The sequence below is a fragment of the Lissotriton vulgaris genome, chromosome 9 (assembly GCF_964263255.1).
Source record: "Lissotriton vulgaris chromosome 9, aLisVul1.2, whole genome shotgun sequence".
In the NCBI taxonomy this organism is placed as follows: Eukaryota; Metazoa; Chordata; class Amphibia; order Caudata; family Salamandridae; genus Lissotriton; species Lissotriton vulgaris.
This window is the reverse complement of record NC_141697.1, coordinates 1023482995-1023504513: the sequence shown is the minus strand read 5'-3', so window position 1 is coordinate 1023504513 and position 21519 is coordinate 1023482995. Positions and strand designations below refer to the sequence as shown.

At 44.6% G+C, this 21519-nt stretch overlaps 1 protein-coding gene across 1 annotated transcript in view; it reads left to right on the top strand.

The window, feature by feature from the left end:
* BRK1 (BRICK1 subunit of SCAR/WAVE actin nucleating complex) overlaps positions 1–21519 on the top strand; it is a 61006-nt gene that overhangs the window by 23389 nt on the left and 16098 nt on the right. Inside the window, exon 2 of the mRNA XM_086938923.1 lies at positions 8376–8458. Within this exon, the coding sequence (XP_086795049.1) occupies positions 8376–8458 (83 nt within the window). The remainder of the gene's footprint in view (positions 1–8375; positions 8459–21519) is intronic.

Sequence of the window (21519 nt, the reverse complement as noted above, 5' to 3'; positions counted from 1 at the left end):
GTCAGCCTTGTATGATTTGGGCGCAAACTTCTTTCACTGGATTTTCACTCGTGTAGGAGCTGGCAAGCTCCCTCTGCTTCTCATAGCAGCACTCTATTTATTTCCCCCTTCAATTTTTTTTCTTGTCTCAATTTGATGCTCTTATGGTCCAGATTCAATTGGGGCCAAAATGTTATTCAGAGCAACCACTGCAAACACGTAGTCATTATATGCACAACTGGTGGGGGATTCTCAAATAGCTTGTATGTCTCTTTCTCACCAAAGTGAAGCAGGCATGACTAATTCACGGTGCCATCCATCTCTTTAGAGGCTCTGAAATAGTTGTTTAGTCTCCCAGCCACTTTTCCATCAGGGCAAATCAATTCACTGAATGGTGGGGGCGTGGGCCAGGAAGCATGTACTGATTTTTGTGTCTGACTCTAGAAGGGAAGTCTCTGTAATGCATTCCCACCAAAGGGCTGCTGATCATCAGTCATACCCTTCTATATGGGGATACGTCAGTAGAACTCTCAAAATTTCACCCTCTGTTAATGTCTCTGTTTATCAGTCTGTTGTTACTTTTCACTATTTGTGTTTCCTACGTTAGTAGGTGAGGTGGCCTGAGGTACCCTAAACACGCTTACCTGGCTGCAGTGGTAGAAGTCTGCTGCTAGGGAGGGTCCAGAGCACATTTACATATGCTTGGGGCCCTACAACTCCAGACTTGCCATTTTTCAGATAGATTCGGCCCATGTGCCTTACTTTCTCCAGGGCGCATCAGCCCACCTATTTTGTTGCTTTCTTCTTCAACTGCTGACCCCAGTTTGGAATGTTCTGTCATCTGTGATGTTGCTAGACATCTAGTGAGAACGTAGGCTATTCAACTAGAATTTACGTGCTAGTCCAGGATCGGATATTTTATTTTTGTTACATTCTCATAAATCTGCCAATAGCATTGCTTGATTGGATTCACAGCTCTTCCTGCTGCTGGCTCTCCTCTTTCTCTGTGCAACGTAGCGCCGCATCCTCATTGCCAATGTAGCATCTTGGGTGTAGGCCTGATCGTTCACAGCGCTCCCAAGCAGATGTTGTGGGGTCCGACCACAAGCGATAACTCTTCTTCCCCACCGACCCTGAATTTACATATCCCTCGGCTGAGACTGGCTTTCGGGTTACCTGCAACATCAATAATAGGGAAGGCTTAATAGTGGAGCGACTCTCTGCAAATGTCTGGTTATCGTCTCCAAGAGCAATCATCAAACCCATGTTCTATAATATAATTTCATATTTGGGTATTACCAAATCTCCTTTTATATCTAGTAACGCTGTAAAGGAGCATAGGTCGAATTGTACACCTATTAGTTCAGTATGGACTTTTGACCAAAATTCACTTATTCCATGGCATTACCATATTGATTGAGTGAACGTGGTTTGTTCCATTCGGTATTGAGACGTGTCTGGTGCATCTCTAGACCCATAGAGTGCGCTATGTTCTGTCATAATTAGGACTTCCGATTATTGTATGGTATTTATTTATTTGAAATTCCGTTTCTATTTATTCACATTTATGTTTTTGCTAACTTTACCTGGCTTTGTCCATATTTATTTTGAAGCTGAAACTCGTATATTTAATTATTGCCATAAATGGAACGCCTGACAAGTTTCAATGATATGAACACATACAAATGATAATTCTTATATAAAAACACGTAAATGTTGGTATCAACCTTGCTTGTACTGCTGTTTAACCCTCATTACTAAAATGGATTTATTTTTATAATGCTCCTTCCGTGTCAATCCACACAGTTTGGGCCTGACCCTCATGGCTGGCAGCATTTAGAATCACTCAAAAACAACCTAATTTCCATTTTAATCCACATTTAAAAAATAAATACAGACACGAAAATGCATGTTTTTCTGTCTGTATTTATCCTCACTCTTCCAGCATAAGCACTTCATTCTGAGTCGAATGTGTTATTGCCACCAAGTTACATTTAACCCCCCAAGCATTTTGTATCCCCCTTTAGAACACCCATTTGTTGTCTTGAAGCTTGAACGAGACAGTCACCCCTTTGCTCAGCCAGCACTCGTCTTTTAATTTTGCACAGTGATTGCATATCTGTGCAATTTGCTAAGTTTTGTGTTATTTTACTATATTATTTTTCTATGAGATTTTATTCTGTTTTTATGCCGATTCAAATATGTTAATGTCTATTTCATGGTGGTAAGATCCACCCTTTTATGATTTTCACAAATTAAATAAAGTATTATTATCTTATCTATCAGTAATAGTCAAATTGAAAACAGGAAGCCTTATTATAATAAGTACTCTGCAGAATCTTATTTTAGACCAGCTTAAAATTAGATTGACTCCCTACTGTCCAAGGTTACTGAAAGCTTTGTCCTAGTCCTCACCTCCAAACTCCTTCATTTGAGCCACCGATATGGCGCCCATACGTCACAAGTGTATACAGCAGTTTTATGTATAATGCTTCTGTAGATACCAGAAACCGCCTCACTTCCAAAGTTGCCAATCCACACAATTTCCTTTGGAGAATAGTAGTCTGGGTTCCCCCAACCATCAATCTCCTGGCTATCTAACATATTTAAGCAGTGAGTAACGTCTGTAATCCAAAAGTGTGCACTTTCCTGATTTTTTTTTTTTTTTAATTTTTTTTTTATGTATTTCGTCTGCATCCCACCCAATCGACTTTTAGTTTTGCTATGTATTTATTAAGTACTTCTTTTCCATTGCTTCTCTTTATAGTTTCAGGTATATTTGTAACAATGTTTTTCAACTCGCCTCGAGCTATATCCGAGGTTTTGTTAGAGTTTTGGCATTTGTGCTATTAAATGCAACATTCCTTTTGGTTCTAGGCTGGTTTATTGAATCTTTGTGATTTTTTTCCTTGCATTAGTGGCCGATCTGTAAACTGCACCGTATTCGCATTGGTCTTAGAGCAGGCTACTGTGTCCGTCAGTTTATTTACTAGAGAAAACTCTTTCTAAATTGGTGGTAATAGAACTGGATTAGTATTTTAGAATCTGTGAGCAGGTTGGCTTTTTAGAGGATTTTGTCAGCGTTGGGTAATTTTTTTGTTTCTAATGATAAGATTAGGTCACTCTGGCGACCTACGAGACCTACTGATGCCTACAGGTCATACATAATAATGAAGGTTACAAAACTGGAGGAATCCTCACCTCTGGAACCTAGACTAGTGTAACTCCATGCTTACAAAAGCCATATCCCTAATAAATAAAAAGATCCTAAATCACACCCCAGATGTGTGTTGCAACAGTTAAAGGAACGATGGAAGTAGGAAGTGGAGAGCTTAGAGGACGTAAAGTGGGAGGAGGCCCTAAGTGCCTCCATGGAGGTTGCCATAAGATCAGTGTTTCGGTTGCTGCAGCGCCTCATACATCATCTTTTATACGCCTTAGGAACAACCTTATTGAAAATGGGTAGACCTGCTTCCAAGCTGGGTTGTGGACAAATATGGTGCTTCTTGCACATCCTATGGACTTGCCCTGCGATACAGGCTTTCTGGACAGAACTTTCGAACTCCATGGGACAGAAAGGGATGCCCTTAGGAGGAGGCATAATGAGTTAGAATTGGGATTACTGTTCATGTAGCTTTTGATTCAAAGGGAATGGTGTTGGTATGTAACCAGTCAAAGCTAACCTTCTATACGAAGCCTCCCTCACCCTCCTGCAATAAATGAATAAATGGCCTTAGGTGGACTTATATTTTCTATATAGGTGCTGAATCCACACACCTCTTCTTAGGTCTTGCCTATCAGACAGTGCAAGCTTTCTGTTTTCAAAACGCCTTTTGATGGCTACCCAGAAACGTGCTGTGGGATGAGAGCCAGCCCATAGCTTGACATTGGTTGGCTTCATTGTCACTTTCATTGTCTTGCCTTCGTCCTCTTATGTTTGTCAAAACACACTTGTTGATCGCACTTTCTCATGCCTACCAAATGACCCGTCAATGTGCCTTATTTTTCTTTTTCTTTTGGCAATTGCTGCAGGGCATCGCTAAAAAAAGCGTTTTGCTGATTCTGTGCAGCATTGGCAAAGACAATAGATTTCAAAGACCGGACTTGTTGGCTTTGCCAGTACTTGTTTAAAATGCTAGCTACTGACATCTTTAGCTGTCTGACAAGACCTCTTGTTTGAGAGTGGAAAAAAGAAAACCATGACATATCGGATACATTCAGAGAGGGTCTTTGGATCAGCCTCCTTAAGCTGTTGCCTTGTTCAGTTAAGTGTCATTTAGTTATTGTCTCACTGGGTTGTCCTTCAGGATTGGGGCCCGGCTCATAGCATATTATCGAGGCCTACTTTTCTTCAGTATGAATTTCAGGACTATTACGACTGCTATCTGAAGTGCCTGAATGATTGCACATGTGCAAGCTCTGCTTTTCCATTTGTGTCAAACTTAGATGAGGGGATTGTCCTAATATTGCAACTAAGATGGCTGCACAAAGCACCTTGATGCTGACTCTGTCTGTTGCCATCTGATATGAGTGCATAGCCCCAACAAAATGACTTTGGGCGTTACAGGTGTTTCCCGCGCTAGAATACCAAATGTGTCTAGGAGCCGGCTGCACCAGAGGCTATGCATGGTTTTTCATGTCTGCACTGTCTCTATGCACTGCACCTACTTGAGTGTTTCCAATATGAGCACTGAATGCACTTTTCACGACAAGTGACATAAAGAAAAGACATGACTTGCTCCAGTCCTGCATGTCCTAGCTGAACCTAACGGCTAACTGCCTTTCTCCTCTCTGACTGACCACTGGTAAGTGCCATTGTTAAAACACATTTAACATACTTGGGCACGTTTTCTTCTTTCCCATTTTTCGTATACAATATTTCTATTTGTTTTTTTTTTTGCTTTGTGGGTGCAGCAGCCCCGGCAGTGTGTTTTTTTGCATTTTGAGTGGTATTTATAGTTTTTGGTGTATAGTGTCCTATAAAGTACCCAAATGTACTATACTAGGTCCAGATCTGTTGTAGAGTCTCCCCTCGCCCTCTTTGTGGTCCCAGTATGGGTTCCTCTTTTGTTTAACAATTCTGTAACCGAGTTGTAGAATAATATAGAAAAATGAAAGTTCATGAAAAAATTACATTTATTTGAGCTTTATTTAATCTTTTTCATTGCTTTAAAAAGGTGTTGGATTCTTGTGGTCTCACCCCACGTATATTCAATTTTAGGTTGTGCATAACATAAAAATCCTCAATGCATTTCGGACTCCTGGTCCTTCATCAGGAGATCAATAGAAGTTTTCATTTTTTGATATTAATCTTCAATCTGATTAAAGGATTGTTAAACAAGAGAGGAACCCATACTGAACCCACAAAGAGGGCGAGAGGAGACGCTACACCAGAAATGGTATAGTGAATTCGGGAATTTTTTAGGACACCCGGTATCAGTGGGTAATATCCCATCAGCACCTGAAATAGTTCTCATTTGCTAGCTACTTGGATTAAAGGGGAGTGCACAGATAAATTCACTTTCCTATAAAGTATCACAGAAGGTGTCCTCCCACTGCTACAGAAGTTGTAGCATAAGAAACAGCACAGGAGCCGATACTTCAGTTTTTTTTCCAGTGGGTCTGCCTAGTCCCTCTGCCCCCACAGCTGTTCTAGTTTTCCCAGTAGAACAGTCAGAGGCTGAATAGTTGGGCTTTAGTTTATTTGGGTGCCATGGAAAGTAGGGCTGCTGTGTATGTAAAATGTACATTTACTATCCTGCTCTGTCATTTCATCAAGTAAAACTTGAAATATGGAAAATAGAGTCCTTACTTTCATGAAATCCCTGTGCCTTACTTGAAACGTTCAGGTGTGTTAGCGTGGTGTTTGTAAGTGTGAGATTTCAGAAAAAGCAATAAAACTGCAAGTGCAGCGCATTGAACATATTAAGATATGCAGATTTTATTAATTAGAGTGAGACAAAACATGGCTTATGGACACACAGACCATATCATTTTGTGTCTGGGATGACTGTAATTTACAGCGACATTTGATGGGAGCCTCGTGCACACCTAAGGCCTGTTTTGCTCAAACAGGATTGTGTCGCATGTGGCAATTTGCCTTACAGTGAGCAGCTGTTTTTAGGTCCCTGATGGCTACTAGCCTCAATGAATTGTGCTAAGAGAAGAAAAAAACTCACAAGACCGCAAAGTTATAATGTGAAATTGTACAGTTCAGGAGTTTGAATGGTATCTTGCAAGGATAGTTCTCTAGATAAGCATTCCCTTTTGCCGTCAGTGTGTAGTCTATACAAGTGTCCTGTTTTCAGGGTGCTAAAGCATAAGCAATAGTGGTTGCTTTCAGTCAGTCCTACAAGCTTTATTCGATTAAAATAAATCATGAAAGCACAGGATACAAAAATTCATCCTAAATAAGTGAAGGTCTTCATAATGAATATTAAAATAACACCCGATTAATTCAATACTGTTTTAATCAATACAAAATACACAAGTCCCCCTTAGCCACATTTCTTGCTTATTGGAATTGCTCCTTTTCTACAATTTAAAACTGCACAGCAAATGGCCATTGAATCTTAAGAAAGTAAAAACCTATATCCTTCTATAAAAGAACAGGGACTCAAAGGCTTTAGCATTGGAAATACATATTGGACTCTTACTGACTTCTACAAAGGACAAAAGAGAGTAAAGTGCTCTGTATTGTGAGATTATCACATGGGAAAGGGCATAGAGCATTGGACTATCTACACTGTTGTGGGAAAGCCATCAAAAAGTGAACCAGGGAAAGACTAAATCTAGTCAAATAGAATCTGTGTTGAGAACTCATCAAATAAACAAGATAAAAATGATGATTGCGCTTATCAAACCCAACTTCCAAAACTTACTCTTGAGATAATTAAATAAGGGCTACTTGGAATATTTGCATAACAGAGGCAATACAATATAATGGATCTAGTAAATTTCAGTTCAGGTGTATTCCAGATCTTGGTCCATAACAATAGGGAGCAACACCCACTCGGTCCTCCACTAACTCAAGACCCAGTTCAAGATGACAAGAGTTGAAGCACTTTTTGTTACCATCGTAAATTTCCTTGTAACATTATTCTCAATTCATTGGAACTTAAAGCAATTAGTATAGCGCAAAACTCTAGCCCCATAAGTGGCGATTGATAGACACTTTGCCCTACAAAGAGTCAGCAACTCTTTCACTGGCTTCTGACCCAGTTGGGCTGCAAATTTAGAGAGTGCCTCCACTACTCTTGATGTTTGCAATGCTCTTAAAGTAAGTAGAGAGCCTCAAGGAAGCCGAGCATTAAAAAAATTCCCAAATAGAAAAACCCATTGACCTTCTCAAACTCCTTCTCCTGGACCACAAATACTTCGGTATTTGTTCTTTTGGGTCCACACAACATTATATATGACTTTATAAATTACTTTAAGATCCAATGAGGCCAGGAAACATACAAAAGCGTCCAACTATTTCTGAAGACTGTTTGTTGTCCTTACAATAAGGACAGTGTCGTCTGCATATAATAAGGATGAAATAATATTTTTCACAATCTTGGGGAAAGTCAAGATTTTTCCCCAACAGATAAGCCTCCAGCCTAGTTATATAAATAAGAAATAAAAATAGGGCAAGGACGCATCCTTGATGGACTCCTTAGGTGGATAATATGAGCCTAGTGTTCTCCCTGTTAATACCATATCGAATCTTATCTATAGTATTTGAATGGAGTCTACGTAATAAAAGAACAAGGGGTGGATCTACTCCCATGTCCCCCAACATGGTCCACAATTTGTCACAATTGACAGAATCAAACGTGCAAGGTACGTCCATGAAGGCAAGTGTACTGAGCACCTCAGGATTTAGTGTACTTGCTAACAATCAGTGACACATTGACACAGGTCCGTCCGCCAACATAATCGACCCCTAAATTTCCATTCCTCCTGAGCCAGCCTGTTACCTTAAAAACACTATGGTCTTATTTTAAAAAAGTTGCGCGTATGTGAGAATACACTTGAAAGCTGAAAGTAGATGTATAAACACAAAATCTACCTTAGAAAGAACCCGTTATTTTTTTTTATGCATCGCAAAAAACTGGAAGAGGTATTTTCCTACTGACAAGGTATGGGTATAAGTGCATCTTGGATAGAAACTGTTGTCTTGGGCATCTGCTACTTTGCTTAAAATAAAATGTGCAATAGAAAATAGATTTCCTTTAGGAAATATTTTAAATATCGTTTTACAGAAAGAATGCTTTATTTTAGGTTACTTTGGTATTTTGACCAGTCTGAATACGCGTTTTTAGGTCAGTTTAGAGTAATATTCTGAAGGTTCATTAGAATAATTTCATCATTACCAGTGATTAAGTACCATCTGTTATTTTCTCTTTGTTTAGATATGTCGTGTCGGTCTCGACTGGCTACTCTAAATGAAAAATTGACCGCTCTGGAAAGACGAATAGAGTACATCGAGGCAAGGGTAAGTAAAACTGTTGATGTCCAGCTTTTTAAAAAAGATTCTTCATAGGAGTCATTTGTCAATAAATGCATGCTTTTAGACCAACTACAATATGAGATGTAGATGCAATTTAAAAAATAGATTTTTCCTCTCCTAGTTAAGAGTGGATGTAAATCACTGTGTCAGTTATATGCAGCACTGTCAAAGTACAATATGAAGTGCATCGTCTAATCTTAAATAGTCAGAAATTGTGAGAGAGGGGTCCAAAAACACCAAAGGGATAGGACACCAAAAGTAAACACTAGAAACAGAAGGTCCCTTTGGGCTCTCTTTTTATGCACACATCACACATATGCCTTTCTCAATCTTACCATACTCTAATAGCATCAATTAGAACCTAAGAATACAATGTAGAAAAAGTCATAAATCTTTATTTGACACTGTTAAAAAACTATGATCTATTAGTTAAAAATATGTCTCTTAAGAGATCTCATTGCACAAACCTAAATAAACATACAAAGGCTTTTTATAAAAGAGCAACAAATTGCATAAAAAAGGGAGAAAAAATGTGTGCGTATATGTGTGTATGTGTGTATATATATATATACATGTGTATATATATACATATATATACAAACTAATCACTAGAACTCTGAGAAAATACCCGGCCCACGTGGATACACGCTTAGAAAACAATATCATATAGGTATTTTTTGCATAATATATATTGCACACGTTGATGTTTATATTCTGCACAAGATGTTATTGCAAGTTTTCTAGCAAGTCCATCTATATTGGGACCAGAAGGTAGTTTTTCAGATTTATTCATAGACACAGAAGCGACGCGTTTCGGTGGTATATGATAGCGTCCCACCTTCTTCAGGCTAACAAATGATTTGTATAGATCTTCCCAAGATTGATCTAAAAACAATAATATAAAAACAAATTGGTTACAGACCCATCACTAAAAAAAAAAGGTACATAGTTACAATCGGCATCACATATACAGTTAGGACACTCCATACAATTTTTTTATAGTCCGTACAAAACATGAATTTCCACATTACATTCTCCGTTCCAACCATGGTGCTATATTGGTAACTATAAAGGCTCAACCCACTTTCATTCAAAGCAACCATTCATTCTAAATCCTTTCAAGGAGTAAGAAATACATATAAATACCCACCAATTTCATGGGTGAGTGGAAGGAGGAAGCATTCTCTCCAAGTCGAATAACCAGATGTCTAATTATAGTACATTGACCATAGAACATTCGATACAGGGGTCAGGATCAAACACCCTAAAAGGACATATAATCATGTTAAAAGAATCGGGGCAACCTGAACCCTACATCTAGGTCTGCAAGGTATGTGCTCTTGCAGCAACTCTATTATAAAAGAAGGCCCAACACAACTCTTGCCCTATTTAGCCATTACAAAATACTCAAATTATGCTCATTAGGCAAAGCTCTCAAAGTCACAAACTAAAAGCTAAAAATCAATTAATCAGATAATTATGATTGTAATACCTCATATGCTGGGTGTTATCTGTCAAGAGTTCCGTTCTCTAATATATATATATATATATATATATCACCAAAGGTGTCCAACTGCTTAGAAACGCACTCCACTCAGCGAGTCTGTTCAAGACATTTTATTGGAGGAAACGGCGTTCTCATGCCCGTGTGTTCATTGTCTCTTGCCTGACCGGTTTCGGAGCCTCCTGCTCCTTACTCATAGGCTTGTCCGCAGCACCATCGGCCATCTCAGTCTGTGAAACCCAAAGGCAGCATGCTTCTCCTATTTCAGTGACTCTCAGTGGGTGTGGTCCTTCAATGGGCGTTTTCTTCTTCCAGGTGAGTCGCTAAGCATGTTGGGACTTGTGGTTTCTTTTCACTGCATGACTTCTCCATTGGTGGGATTCCGATTTCTCTGCAGCTTTAATTTTTCTGTGTTTAGCCCTCCAGTGGGCTCCAGGCATGTGAGCGCTGTCAATTTTCATAAACGCTGTAGTGCTGTCAACTGGCTCGACTTGGTTCTAGTCCCGGCAGATCCATCATTAATTTCGATGGCGGTGCAATTTCCTGCGGCTTGGACGTGCCGCATACAAACATTTCACCAAAGGTGTCCAACTGCTTAGAAACGCACTCCACTCAGCGAGTCTGTTCAAGACATTTTATTGGAGGAAACAGCGTTCTCATGCCCGTGTGTTCATTGTCTCTTGCCTGACCGGTTTCGGAGCCTCCTGCTCCTTACTCATAGGCTTGTCCGCAGCACCATCGGCCATCTCCGTCTGTGAAACCCAAAGGCAGCATGCTTCTTCTATTTCAGGTTGTAAAACTCTATGCGGAACCCCCGCACGGTTTGAAGGACCCATGCGTCCGTTGTAATAGCCTCCCACGCTTGGGGGAAACACGCCAACCTCCCCCCAATAACCACCTGATCTGCAGGGATAACACTCACCGTGTGAACTGTTGCCGCCGGAGTCGTTCCGGAAGTTTCCGCGTCCTCTGAAATGCTGACCTCTGGTGGGGTAGAAGTTGTTATAATTCGCGGAGGAGTTGTAGCCTCCTCTGCCGGAGCCATGCCCTTTTCCGGGCTGTTGCTGACCACCACGGCCGGTCGTGAGGCCCCTACCACGACCAGCCCCCGGGAAAAACGCTGGTGGAAGACCCGCTTGATGGTCGACTGGGCCTTATCCAGGGAGGTGAAGGTGGAAACAAACTTCCCCAGTTCTTTAATGAATGACTCACCAAAGAGTCCTCCTTGGGCGACAGCGCCAGCTTCCGACGAAGCTAAATCGCCCAACTTGGGATCCAATTTTATCAGTAGCGACCGACGCCGCTCGGTCGACAGGGCACAGTTGGCATTCCCCAAGAAGATAACCGCCCGCTGCGCCCAGTTGGACAATACTTCCGGGCAAATGGCGCTGCCCGACACCTTGGCTTCTTCGGCCATATCGAGAATCTTGGTGAGGGGGCTAATGGTGTCCAAGAGCTTGTCCTGGCAGGAGCGCCAGGAACGGTCGATCCCATTCCGGGGGTCCTTGACGAACTTCGCCATGAAGGTGGCCATTTTCCCATCAAGTTCCGGCGTCATGGCCACCTTCCCCTCCAGAGTCGGGCGAGGACATTCGCCCCTCAAACAGCTGCGCGCCTCCTTCTCCAAGGGCTTGCGGAGGCGGCCCGCCACAAACTGCGCCACCCTATCACCAGGCGCCCAGGCGGCCGACCGCGGGTGCATGATCTCGTCCGGGTCCAGCATGCCCGAAGTGTCCTTGGGCAACTCCGTCGAATTGGACGACGGTCGCCATGACCGCACGGAGTCCTCGTCGTCGTCGTCGTCGTCGTCCCATATCCGCGGGGGAAGCCCCCCCCGGGGAGGCCGGGACAACGTTCGCCGGTGTAGAAGGTGTCTGAGACGGAGGCGCCTCTGGGGTCGACCCAGACGCTTTAGCCAGGAAAGCGTCGCGTAGGCGCTCGAAAGCGTCCTTGTCCACACCTTGCGAACCACTGGGACCCGCGTCCCCACGTGACTTTTTGGCCGCCGGAGGCTGGCCAGGGTCGTTGGTGGGGGAACACCCTGGGGCCAGTGCCAACTTGGCACATTCCAAGACAATGCGGGCTGAAAGTCTGTCCTCCATAGGCCCAACGATTTCCTGCACACACCGGTAAATCGACTGGTCCACAGCCGCATAGAACTCGTCGTCCTGGAGGTATTGGTGAGACTCCTCCACCTCGACGTAGTACCCCTCAGCCATGGCGCTACGCAGTAGATAAGAAAGTGAAACTGAGGGTTCCGATGGCGTACACAGACTGCCACGTGTGGGCCGACCGAAGGTTGGCAAAGATTGTAGGCCGGTGGAACCGGACAATTAAAAGGCAGCACCAGCCTTTACAGCGCGCCGACCCTCTCTCCAGAGACCGGGCCGCACCGCCTCCCAGCGCGCTCGAGCGGGGGAACACCCCAGCGGAAGCTGTTGCAGAAAAAAGGTGCTGAAATCGCCCGCAGGCTTCAACGTGGGTACAACCACTATACAGACCCCACCGGGGCGTTCAAGCACGGGACAGTACAACCCAAGAGGGCGTCGGGGTTAGGCGGCAGCAGGGCACCTGCGATGTCGACTCCCCAGCGCAGCTCCAATCAATGAGACGAAAACTGCGCGCGGGCAGGCGATACGCAACGGCCCTCTAGCGGTGACTCAACACCGCGGAATACACGGGGACATCGCGTAAGGGGCGAAGGCGTCCCCGCGATGGAAGGGGCTCTGGAAGGGAAGAAAAACCCCACAGGCCCCCCAAAGCAACAACAAATGCAAATAGAATAGAAGAAAACACAAAAAACCCTCAACAAACACAAAAGTGCAAGAGAGGGATAATAGCACTTAACTGGCTGCGAAGCAGCGAAGAAAGAGGGGGAGTTCGTTGGTTGGACGCCTTATATTGGGATTTATGGACACTAAAGAAGGACTGCCTACATGTTCATCTCATGGGATTTGTAGTTATTAAACGATGTTATTACAATGTTTTCTGATATTCCTGTGTTGGGAATACAACATTTTTTGAAGTTTTGATGCTTTTCTGGCTGCTGTGCGATGTGATGTTAATAAACAGCGAAGAGGGAAAAGCATAATCTGAAGCCTCCGGTCCTGACATAGAATCCTGGTGCATCAACAGTGGAATATTGCATCATTGTCTTTACACTAGTGTAGAAATATTCATTCAAGCCTTTCACGATGAAAACAGCTTTTGCATTTTAGTTTACTTTTCATCTGATCACAGCTGTTAGACTTATTAAAGAGCCAAGTGTACCTCAGTGGTTAATTTGTCTGTGGGTAGTTGGAAAGGAAATAAGACACCCCCCTCCAGGAGGAGCAGGCTGTCTATTTGCCGCTTGTCCACATGTGTCCTCTTCCTAATAAACAAATTGCAACTCAATAGATCTTGTATTTGTGAGAGTTTATGCTATTGGCATTGTAAATAACAATGCCTTTTATTTATGTGTTTTTAAAACCAACACACATATAAAAGGCATTGTTATTTATAATGTCAATAGCTCCAATTTTTGCAAATGTGAGACCACTTTAATGGTGGCTGCGCCCCTTTTTTTTAGACGCTGCTCGCCGTATTCAGGTTACAGTGAGCAGCGTCTAAACAAAGGGGCATGGGGAATATTAAAGAGAAAGTGCTGTATGGGTCCTTTCACGCAAAAATAAATAAAGGTTCTGTAGGGCGCCGGCTATACTTAAAGCGGACCACGCTGCAAATTGAATAAATAAATAAGCACAACTGCTATATTTAAAGCAGACCGCATTGCAAATTAATTAAATAATTAAATAAATATGTGCGGCCCCTATAGTTAAAGCTGACCCACAGCCATTTCTTTAAAAATATAAAAACGGGGCAGCATGGGTGGAATAGTGGAAATCATTAAAGAAAATAGTGTTCACAGACTAGATAAAGCCTGCTGTGTAACAAAACAAGTAAAAAGTACAGTCCTTATGGGAGGTTACATATGCAGACAAGGCGGTACAAAGGAGGGACTACTAAACCTATTTATCAATCAAAAGCAACGATTTCAAATGGACAGTAACGAGCAAATAGAAAAGATGTTCGGGAAATGGGAAGAGCTTCTAATCCATACCTGAATACGACATGCCTCGCAGAGCAGCGCATGTGCTGCCCAGGGTCAAACTAAAAAAAAAAAAAATCTTGTTGGTGAAAGGCTTGATTCTGGTAATTGTCTCTTTCTTCCTATGAGATTTCAGAAAAAGTGAGGAAACATTTTTTTTTTTTTTAGATCTATCCTAATTTTGTCTGTTTAAGAAAATAAGTCGGCTAAGCTAAGACACCATCTCACACTCCAGTCCTGGAAAGGGGTCTAACAGAAAAGGGTGGGAGACAGCATTTAAGGCGGAGGAAAGATCTAAAAAAAATCTCCGCTGTTTAAAAAAGGGTTCATTTCAGCATACTTCAAAATAACTGGTAGATCAGGGTGGGAATAAAATATGTTTACTCCTTCTCCCTCATACTTTAGATTCTGACTTGTGCCTCTAGAGAAATTGTTTTCTCTAATTTGTTGGTATTGTGTCCTGTGATTGAGCAGTTCAGAACCGAAAGAAGAGCATTACCTCAATTTGGAAATGATTCTGACTTAAAATCCATACACATTCTCTTTGAGCGGTCCAAGGTTTTTTGGATTTTGTGCGGCAATATAGCAGCACATAATACATGATAATGTCAAGAGTGAAGTCTAAGAAAAAGAAACAAAATACATATACTAATAACCCTCCCTCATACCCATCGGTGACAATTACGGTAATAATTCTAACTCTTAAGGTGTTGTTTTCATTCCGGATGGTAGGAAAGCAACAGTGTATTTAAATGACTTGGCCCACGATATAGGATGCAGTTGTGTTTGAGACTGGGTTGCTTTTCCGTATATTTGTTTGTCAGTGACATAGCTGGTAAGTAATACTGCAATACATTTCCGCTCCCTCCTACCACCGATTAAAATCTCTACTGCTTGCTGACAGGGTGAATAATATGCTTACTTTGCCTGTTTGTATCAGCAGAATAATGTCTTAACGCATAGAGTAACGCTCTGGAGTACCCAAAAGGCTACAAGCGGCGCTTATCGAAAACTCCGCAGTAAATTAATAGCATGTGATTGCGCCATAGACTTGATGTATCACTATCTTCAGTCACTTTAAACCAGTCCTCTAATGAACTTTTACTTCGGTACTGCCAATAAAAACATTCTGTAATTCAGAAGTCTAATGTAAGCCGAAATAGTTTATTTACGTAGTTGTATTATATGCTAGTAGAATGGAACACTCACAATCCTTCCAGTTTCTGAATAGTTCACTCAGATACAAATGTTGACACATTAAGCAATTATATTTTTATTTTTGGGAAATCTCCATCCACTGGTTTCTGTAGGTAGCCAGATGACACTCTAGACTAAACATGAGAGCAGAATATGCACCCTGCTTTGGCACAAAGATAGCAGTGTGTTTATTATTATTCATTCAAATCCAGCACGACCTCTTTCACTGTTTTATATGTAGAAGTATTCACAGCAGAAAACTCGTTCAAAAGGTGAAGGGTCATAAAGTGAAAGCAGGAAAATGTTTGTTTACATCCGTTTCAGTGTGTACTCAGTTTAACATATTTCCACCAAGGACTCCAAATCTTATCATGTTTATTTAGGCAGCCTCTTGTCAGGAAGACTTCCCTTTTCAGTAAGCACGCATAATAAGTCACTCTGCATTTGCGTGTTTTTATCTAATTTCCAGAAACTCACTAGTTCTTTCTTACCAATGAAGCAACCGCACCCAACTAAGATACCTATGGAGCGCAAAGCCTCTCACATGCACCAGCTGCATCACTCCTTGCAGACACATTTCTGGAGAAATGTGCACAGGTTGCCCCAGAGCTATGGATAACGTTGCATTGACTCTCTAACAATAAGTAAGGGTCACAGGTCATGTCCAGATAAGATGGAAACAATCCTCGTATTTTTCCCCACAACCTTCCAGCAGCTGTTTGGAGGTTAATAGACACTTTGAAGAAGTGCAATCTGAATTATGCGCATGTGTACAGATATGGTTCTCCGGGAACTAGTCTGGCCTCAACCCATTCCTCCTCCTCAAGCAACCTACTATCTTTTCCCCACACATGGTTGCAGGGCATAGAACCAATTGTGACACTTAATATTGGGGAAAAATATGTTCAGGATATTCAATGTTTCCTTCAGTATTTCTAACTTAACCTTTGCCTCTAGAGCGTTGTAGTCTGGGATAGAATTTAACTCTGCTTTTAAAGTAACCTTGTACTCTTCAGAGAGCACCTGAAATGATTTAAGGTGACCTGTACCCAAAACCTACCCCACTCTTGAGAAACCAATAAGATTCCACTTCTGGAATACCCTTCATTTGTGATACCTGTCTTGTTATTGTGCAATGCCATAAAGGGGAATCCCATATAATTTTATTCTGCCAGCTAATCCCATGTAATTGTATTCTGCCAATTTATCCATCTAAATGCCTTACGCCACCATTTCAAGACCGCTTTTGTGCATTCTGGGGAAGACTTCTGTAGTTGAGAGCCATAGAGGTATTTCAGTAAGCTAAATCCCTCAAAAGCTTTCGTTCTCGAGATTGATGGGTCACCTCGATTGCCAAAGAGTCAATCTTTTATGATGGGGAGTAGAGAGGTCCAGTACTATAATCTTATATCTGCAATGCCAAGCTTTCCATTGTAAGTGTATTGAATGCGCTTTACCGATGTGATTCTTGTCGATTGTCCTTCTTACATGAACTTTTGGGACAAGCCTCTGATGGTATGGAAGAAGTGATCATATACTTTCTGGGGATAGTTCTCCACATAGAAAAGTTAGATTAATGCAATCATATTTAAAAGTACTTCTGAGCCCATGATGTTGAACGGAAGAGCGTCTCAGATGCAGAGATTATTATTATAATTTTTTTAAACTTTATTTTTTGTTATGCAATAAAGAGAACAGAAACATTTCCCCCGCAACCCCCCCCCCCCCCAATTGCGGCATCATATAAGAACTGTTGCATACAGAACGACGACCTCATTAAGGCACAGTAGGGAAACATTATCACTAGACAAAAATCGGACATTGGGGTTATAAAAAAGAACCATACATTACAATCAGGACATAGCGACAGTGAACATGAGGCTGCGGCCGAGTGCAAACGACAACCCAGATCTACTCATCCCCATTACCCCCTCCCTCCCCGTCAGTTCCGGACCCTTCAGGCGTAAACAGTTCAGCATTAGTCCCCTCAGAATCACTCGGGGACAGACCAGCGGCACACATTGCTCTCCATGCCAACAGGTCTTCCTGCAGTCTCCCATCCCTGCGCGCACATCGCATGTGAGTCTCCTCTGCCAGACACTCTCGGACATCCCTCAGCCATGTAGAAATCTCCGGGGCCCTTCGCCCCATCCAGGTAATGGCTACTCTCCGCCACGCCAGTACCAATATGAGTTGCAGTAGTTTATAAGGGATTTTCATTTTCCTAGGCCGGGGAACCAGCACCAGCAAACAGTGGAGCGGTGTTAAGTCTATCGCAAGGCCGGTAGCAGCGGCTATACGTCCCACCACCACTGACCAGAAACTACGCACCAGGGCACGCTCCCAGGCCAAGTGTAGGAACCCAGCCCTCTCAGCTCCGCATCTGGGGCAGGTGTCCTCCCTATCTGGCGAAAAGCGCTGCAAAAGACCGGTGTCATATAAGTGCGGTGCATAAAATTAAAATGTGTAAGCTTAAATCGGGAATTACATGACATTTACGTGTAAGACCCCCCTATACGCTTGCGCTGCCCGGCCCGGCCCCCAGGGTCTCCCCGAGATCCGTTTCCCAAGCACTCCACGCAGGCTGGACCGGCAGCTCTGTGTCCCGGCGCAGTGCAGAGTAAAGCAAAGAAATCAGCCTACGGCCCCTGCCACATGAGAGAATGATGTTCAATGTATGGGAAGTCTGAGGCGCCTCCGGGAACTGAGCCCACATCTCCCTGGCCACCCCCTGAATGCCGCGATAATGTATAAATTGTCCCCCCCCAACCCAAAGGCTTCCGCAGCCTCCTCGTAGGAGACAAACGAGTCGCCCGGATAGAGGTCAGCCAAGGTTTCGCAGCCCCCATCTCTCCAGTCCCTAAAGGACATATGCTCCTCCATAGCCACAATGGGCGCTAAAATCCAGACTGACAACTCCCTGTGAAAGGGGGCCCGTCTCAGGACTCGTTCCACACCCCTCTGCCAGACTGCAGCAGTGTGGCGCACTACATATGGTAGGGTCGCGTCCGCTCCCCTCCCCTTCATTAATGCCACCTGTAGTGCCTGTTCAGTGGCACTTACAGCCAAAAGCTGCATCTCCCACCCGTCTGCCTCCACAAACCACCTTGCCGCCGGCAACAGTTGCGCTGCATAATAATACAGATCAAACCTCGGAGCCTCCAGGCCACCTTACTCCCAGCTCCGAACCAGGGTGTGTAGCGCAACTCGGCTACGTCGACCCGCCCAAAGCAGTGACGTTAGCAAAGTATTAAGGGTACGAAATATTCGCAGTGGGATAGGGCAGAGCGAATTCTGGAGGACATATAATAACCTGGGAAGCATCACCATTTTTGCAACAGCGAGCCGTCCCATAAGAGAGAGTGGCAATGTATTCCAGAAGACTACTGAAGACTGTAAAGACGCAAGTATCCGACCAACATTTCGAGCCAGTACCTGTGTGTCTGTCGGGCCACCTGAATCCCCAGATACCGAAAAGCCTCTCATTCCCATCGCAGTCCCAGGTCTGGGAAGCCCACCGCCGGTCCCCCCTCGTATCCCGCCAGAGGGAATATCAAGGACTTGCTGCGATTAATTTGCAAACCCGAGGCCTCTCCAAAGCGGTCAAGGTGGTGCAACAATACGGGTAATGATTCCTCCGGCGCCCTCGGGTAGAAAAGAGCGTCGTCCGCATACAGGGAGACCACGTTACACGTATCCCCTACCAGAATACCCCATTGTGCCATCTCCGCCCGGACCGCAAAGGGCTCGATAGCCAGCGCAAAGAGGAGCGGCGAGAGGGGGCACCCCTGCCGCGTCCCCCGACCCAGCCGCCACTCCGCAGAACGCCCCGCGCCCAGCCGTACTCTGGCACTGGGAGCTGTATACAACAGGTGGACCCACAGCGAAAATTGGGGCCCATGCCCACCACTCGAAGGACCTCCAGGAGGTGTCCCCAATCAACCGTGTCGAACGCCTTGGCAATGTCAATAGACACCACAACCAATGGCTCCTCCCGATCGCGCACTTCATGCAGAATATGATTCAACTGCCGCAAGCTCATGGCCGTATTACGTCCCGGAATAAAGCCACATTGATCCGAGTGGATCAAATGTGTCATGTGCGTTGCTAGTCGGGCCGCCAACAATTTTGTCAAAATCTTAACATCAGTATTGATCATAGTAATGGGCCTATAAGCTGCCGGGTCACATTTGTCACCCCCTGGCTTCAAAATCATGCATATCTTGCCCTGGTTCATGGTAGGCGGTAGACCACCGCTCTCAAATGCCTCAACATACACCTGCAACAGGCTAGGGGCAACCGCATCAGCGTACGCTTGATAACATTCCGGGGAGAAACCGTCACTCCCCGGAGCCTTGGCTCTCGGGAGACCAGCCATAGCTACCCGTATCTCCCCCAACGTCAATGCCGCATCCAAGTCCTCCACTGCATCCCTAGACAGGGACTGCAAGTGTAATTCCTGCAAATACGGCAGGTATGTATTTTCAGTAACCGCAGGGTCGGCCGCATACACTGTTCGTAAATGGGACTGGAGGACCCGGAGTATAGCCTCTTCAGAGTGCACCATGCGCCCCGCCTCACAGCGCCACTATCCTCTCCGGTGCAAATTCTCGGCGCAAAACCCAGCCCAGCATCCGGCCCGCCTTATCGCCCTCCCTATGAAGCCGCTGTCTAAATTGTCCTAAAGAGTACTTATCGAGCCTGTCCAGAATGTCATGTACACAGGCTCGGGCTGCCCTTTCTGCCTCCTGTTGCGTCTCGTCCGGGTCCGGCACTGTTTGCTGTTGCAATAAGTCCCCCTCAGCGTTCCGCAGCTCCCGTAGGAGCTTTCTCCTGACTCCATAAATGAGGCCATACACTCACCTCTTTCCGCCTTCAGGGCTTCCCACTTGGTAGTGTAAGCAATGGATCCCTCCTGCCAGTTCAACTCTAGGTAGCTGTTAAGAGCATTCTGGACCGAGTCCCTCGCTATCGTGTCCTGTTACAGATCCCCCGGCATCCGCCAGGTTCAAGGGCGGGCAAGTCGCCCCTCCCACTGCACCACGCACGTCACAGGGGAGGGGAGTGGTCAGACAGAAAGCGAGCCTGATGTGTGATCGCCAGTGATATGGAAGCATCAACGTTGGCGACTAAAATCCTGTCCAGCCTGCTATGTGTGTTAGGAGTGGGGGAAAAACATGTATAGAGCTGCAAGATCGGGTGTCGCTGGCGCCATATATCCACAACCCCCAGATTCCCCATTACCTCACCGAGCTGTTTTGTCATGCGCGGTTTCGTACCTGCGCGGGGAGGGTATCGATCCAGTACAGGATCTAGGACACAGTTAAAATCCCCCACCCAAAACAGAGGGGCCTCCAGATCCGGGATCAGAACCTCCTGAAGTGTTAGGAAGAATCCAGGGTCATCCACGTTAGGAGCATAGGAATTCAAAAGCGTGAGGTCCCTCCCATCCAGCTTCGCCCTCAAGAGCAAGTATCTGCCCTGTATATCCGCCTCCATGTATTGAATGGCAAAGGGGATCCTGGGAGCTACCCAGATAAGTACCCCCCTAGCATAGGAGGAGAAGGAAGAGTGAAACAATTGGCCTCACCATTTCCTCCCCAGTTTACGGGCACCTTCATCATCTAAGTGGGTCTCCTGGAGGCATGCAATGGAGACGCCGTGTCTACGGAGGAATGAAAGAACTCTATGTCGCTTAGCGCATGTACCCAGCCCTCTCACGTTCCACGTAAAAAACATATAACCCACGACCCGTTGCCGGCCCCCACCAGGGCCCCATCAGCACATCCTGTAAGTTTCCCATTTCGTGCCCGCACTGTAATACAACTGATGCCTGTAACAAACCCCCCCCAACAAACCTCCCCAACACCCCCCTTCCCCCCTCCCACGAGCAATATTCCTGCAACAACTGAACTTGCTGAAATGCCCTTCCCCCGCTGGTGCCAGGACGTACACAGCAACCCCATCCCGAAAACCCTAGCAATCACCCCAACAGTACTGAGGAACAAACCCCCCCCGCCCCCCCCCCCCCCCAAGCGACCCCCGGCACAGCTAGCCCCCTGAATATACTCTGCGCCCTACTTTCAGATTACAAAGGGCTTGCAGCCCGTTTACTCTGCTCCCCCCCCCCCCCGACCCACCACCACACACCATCAGTTCACGTCAAGCAGAACACTGAAAATCCTGAAAAGGAAAAACAAAGAGGGGGGGTGGGGTAAGAGGGAAAGAAGGCGATTCAGCTCAAAGGTCCAGCTA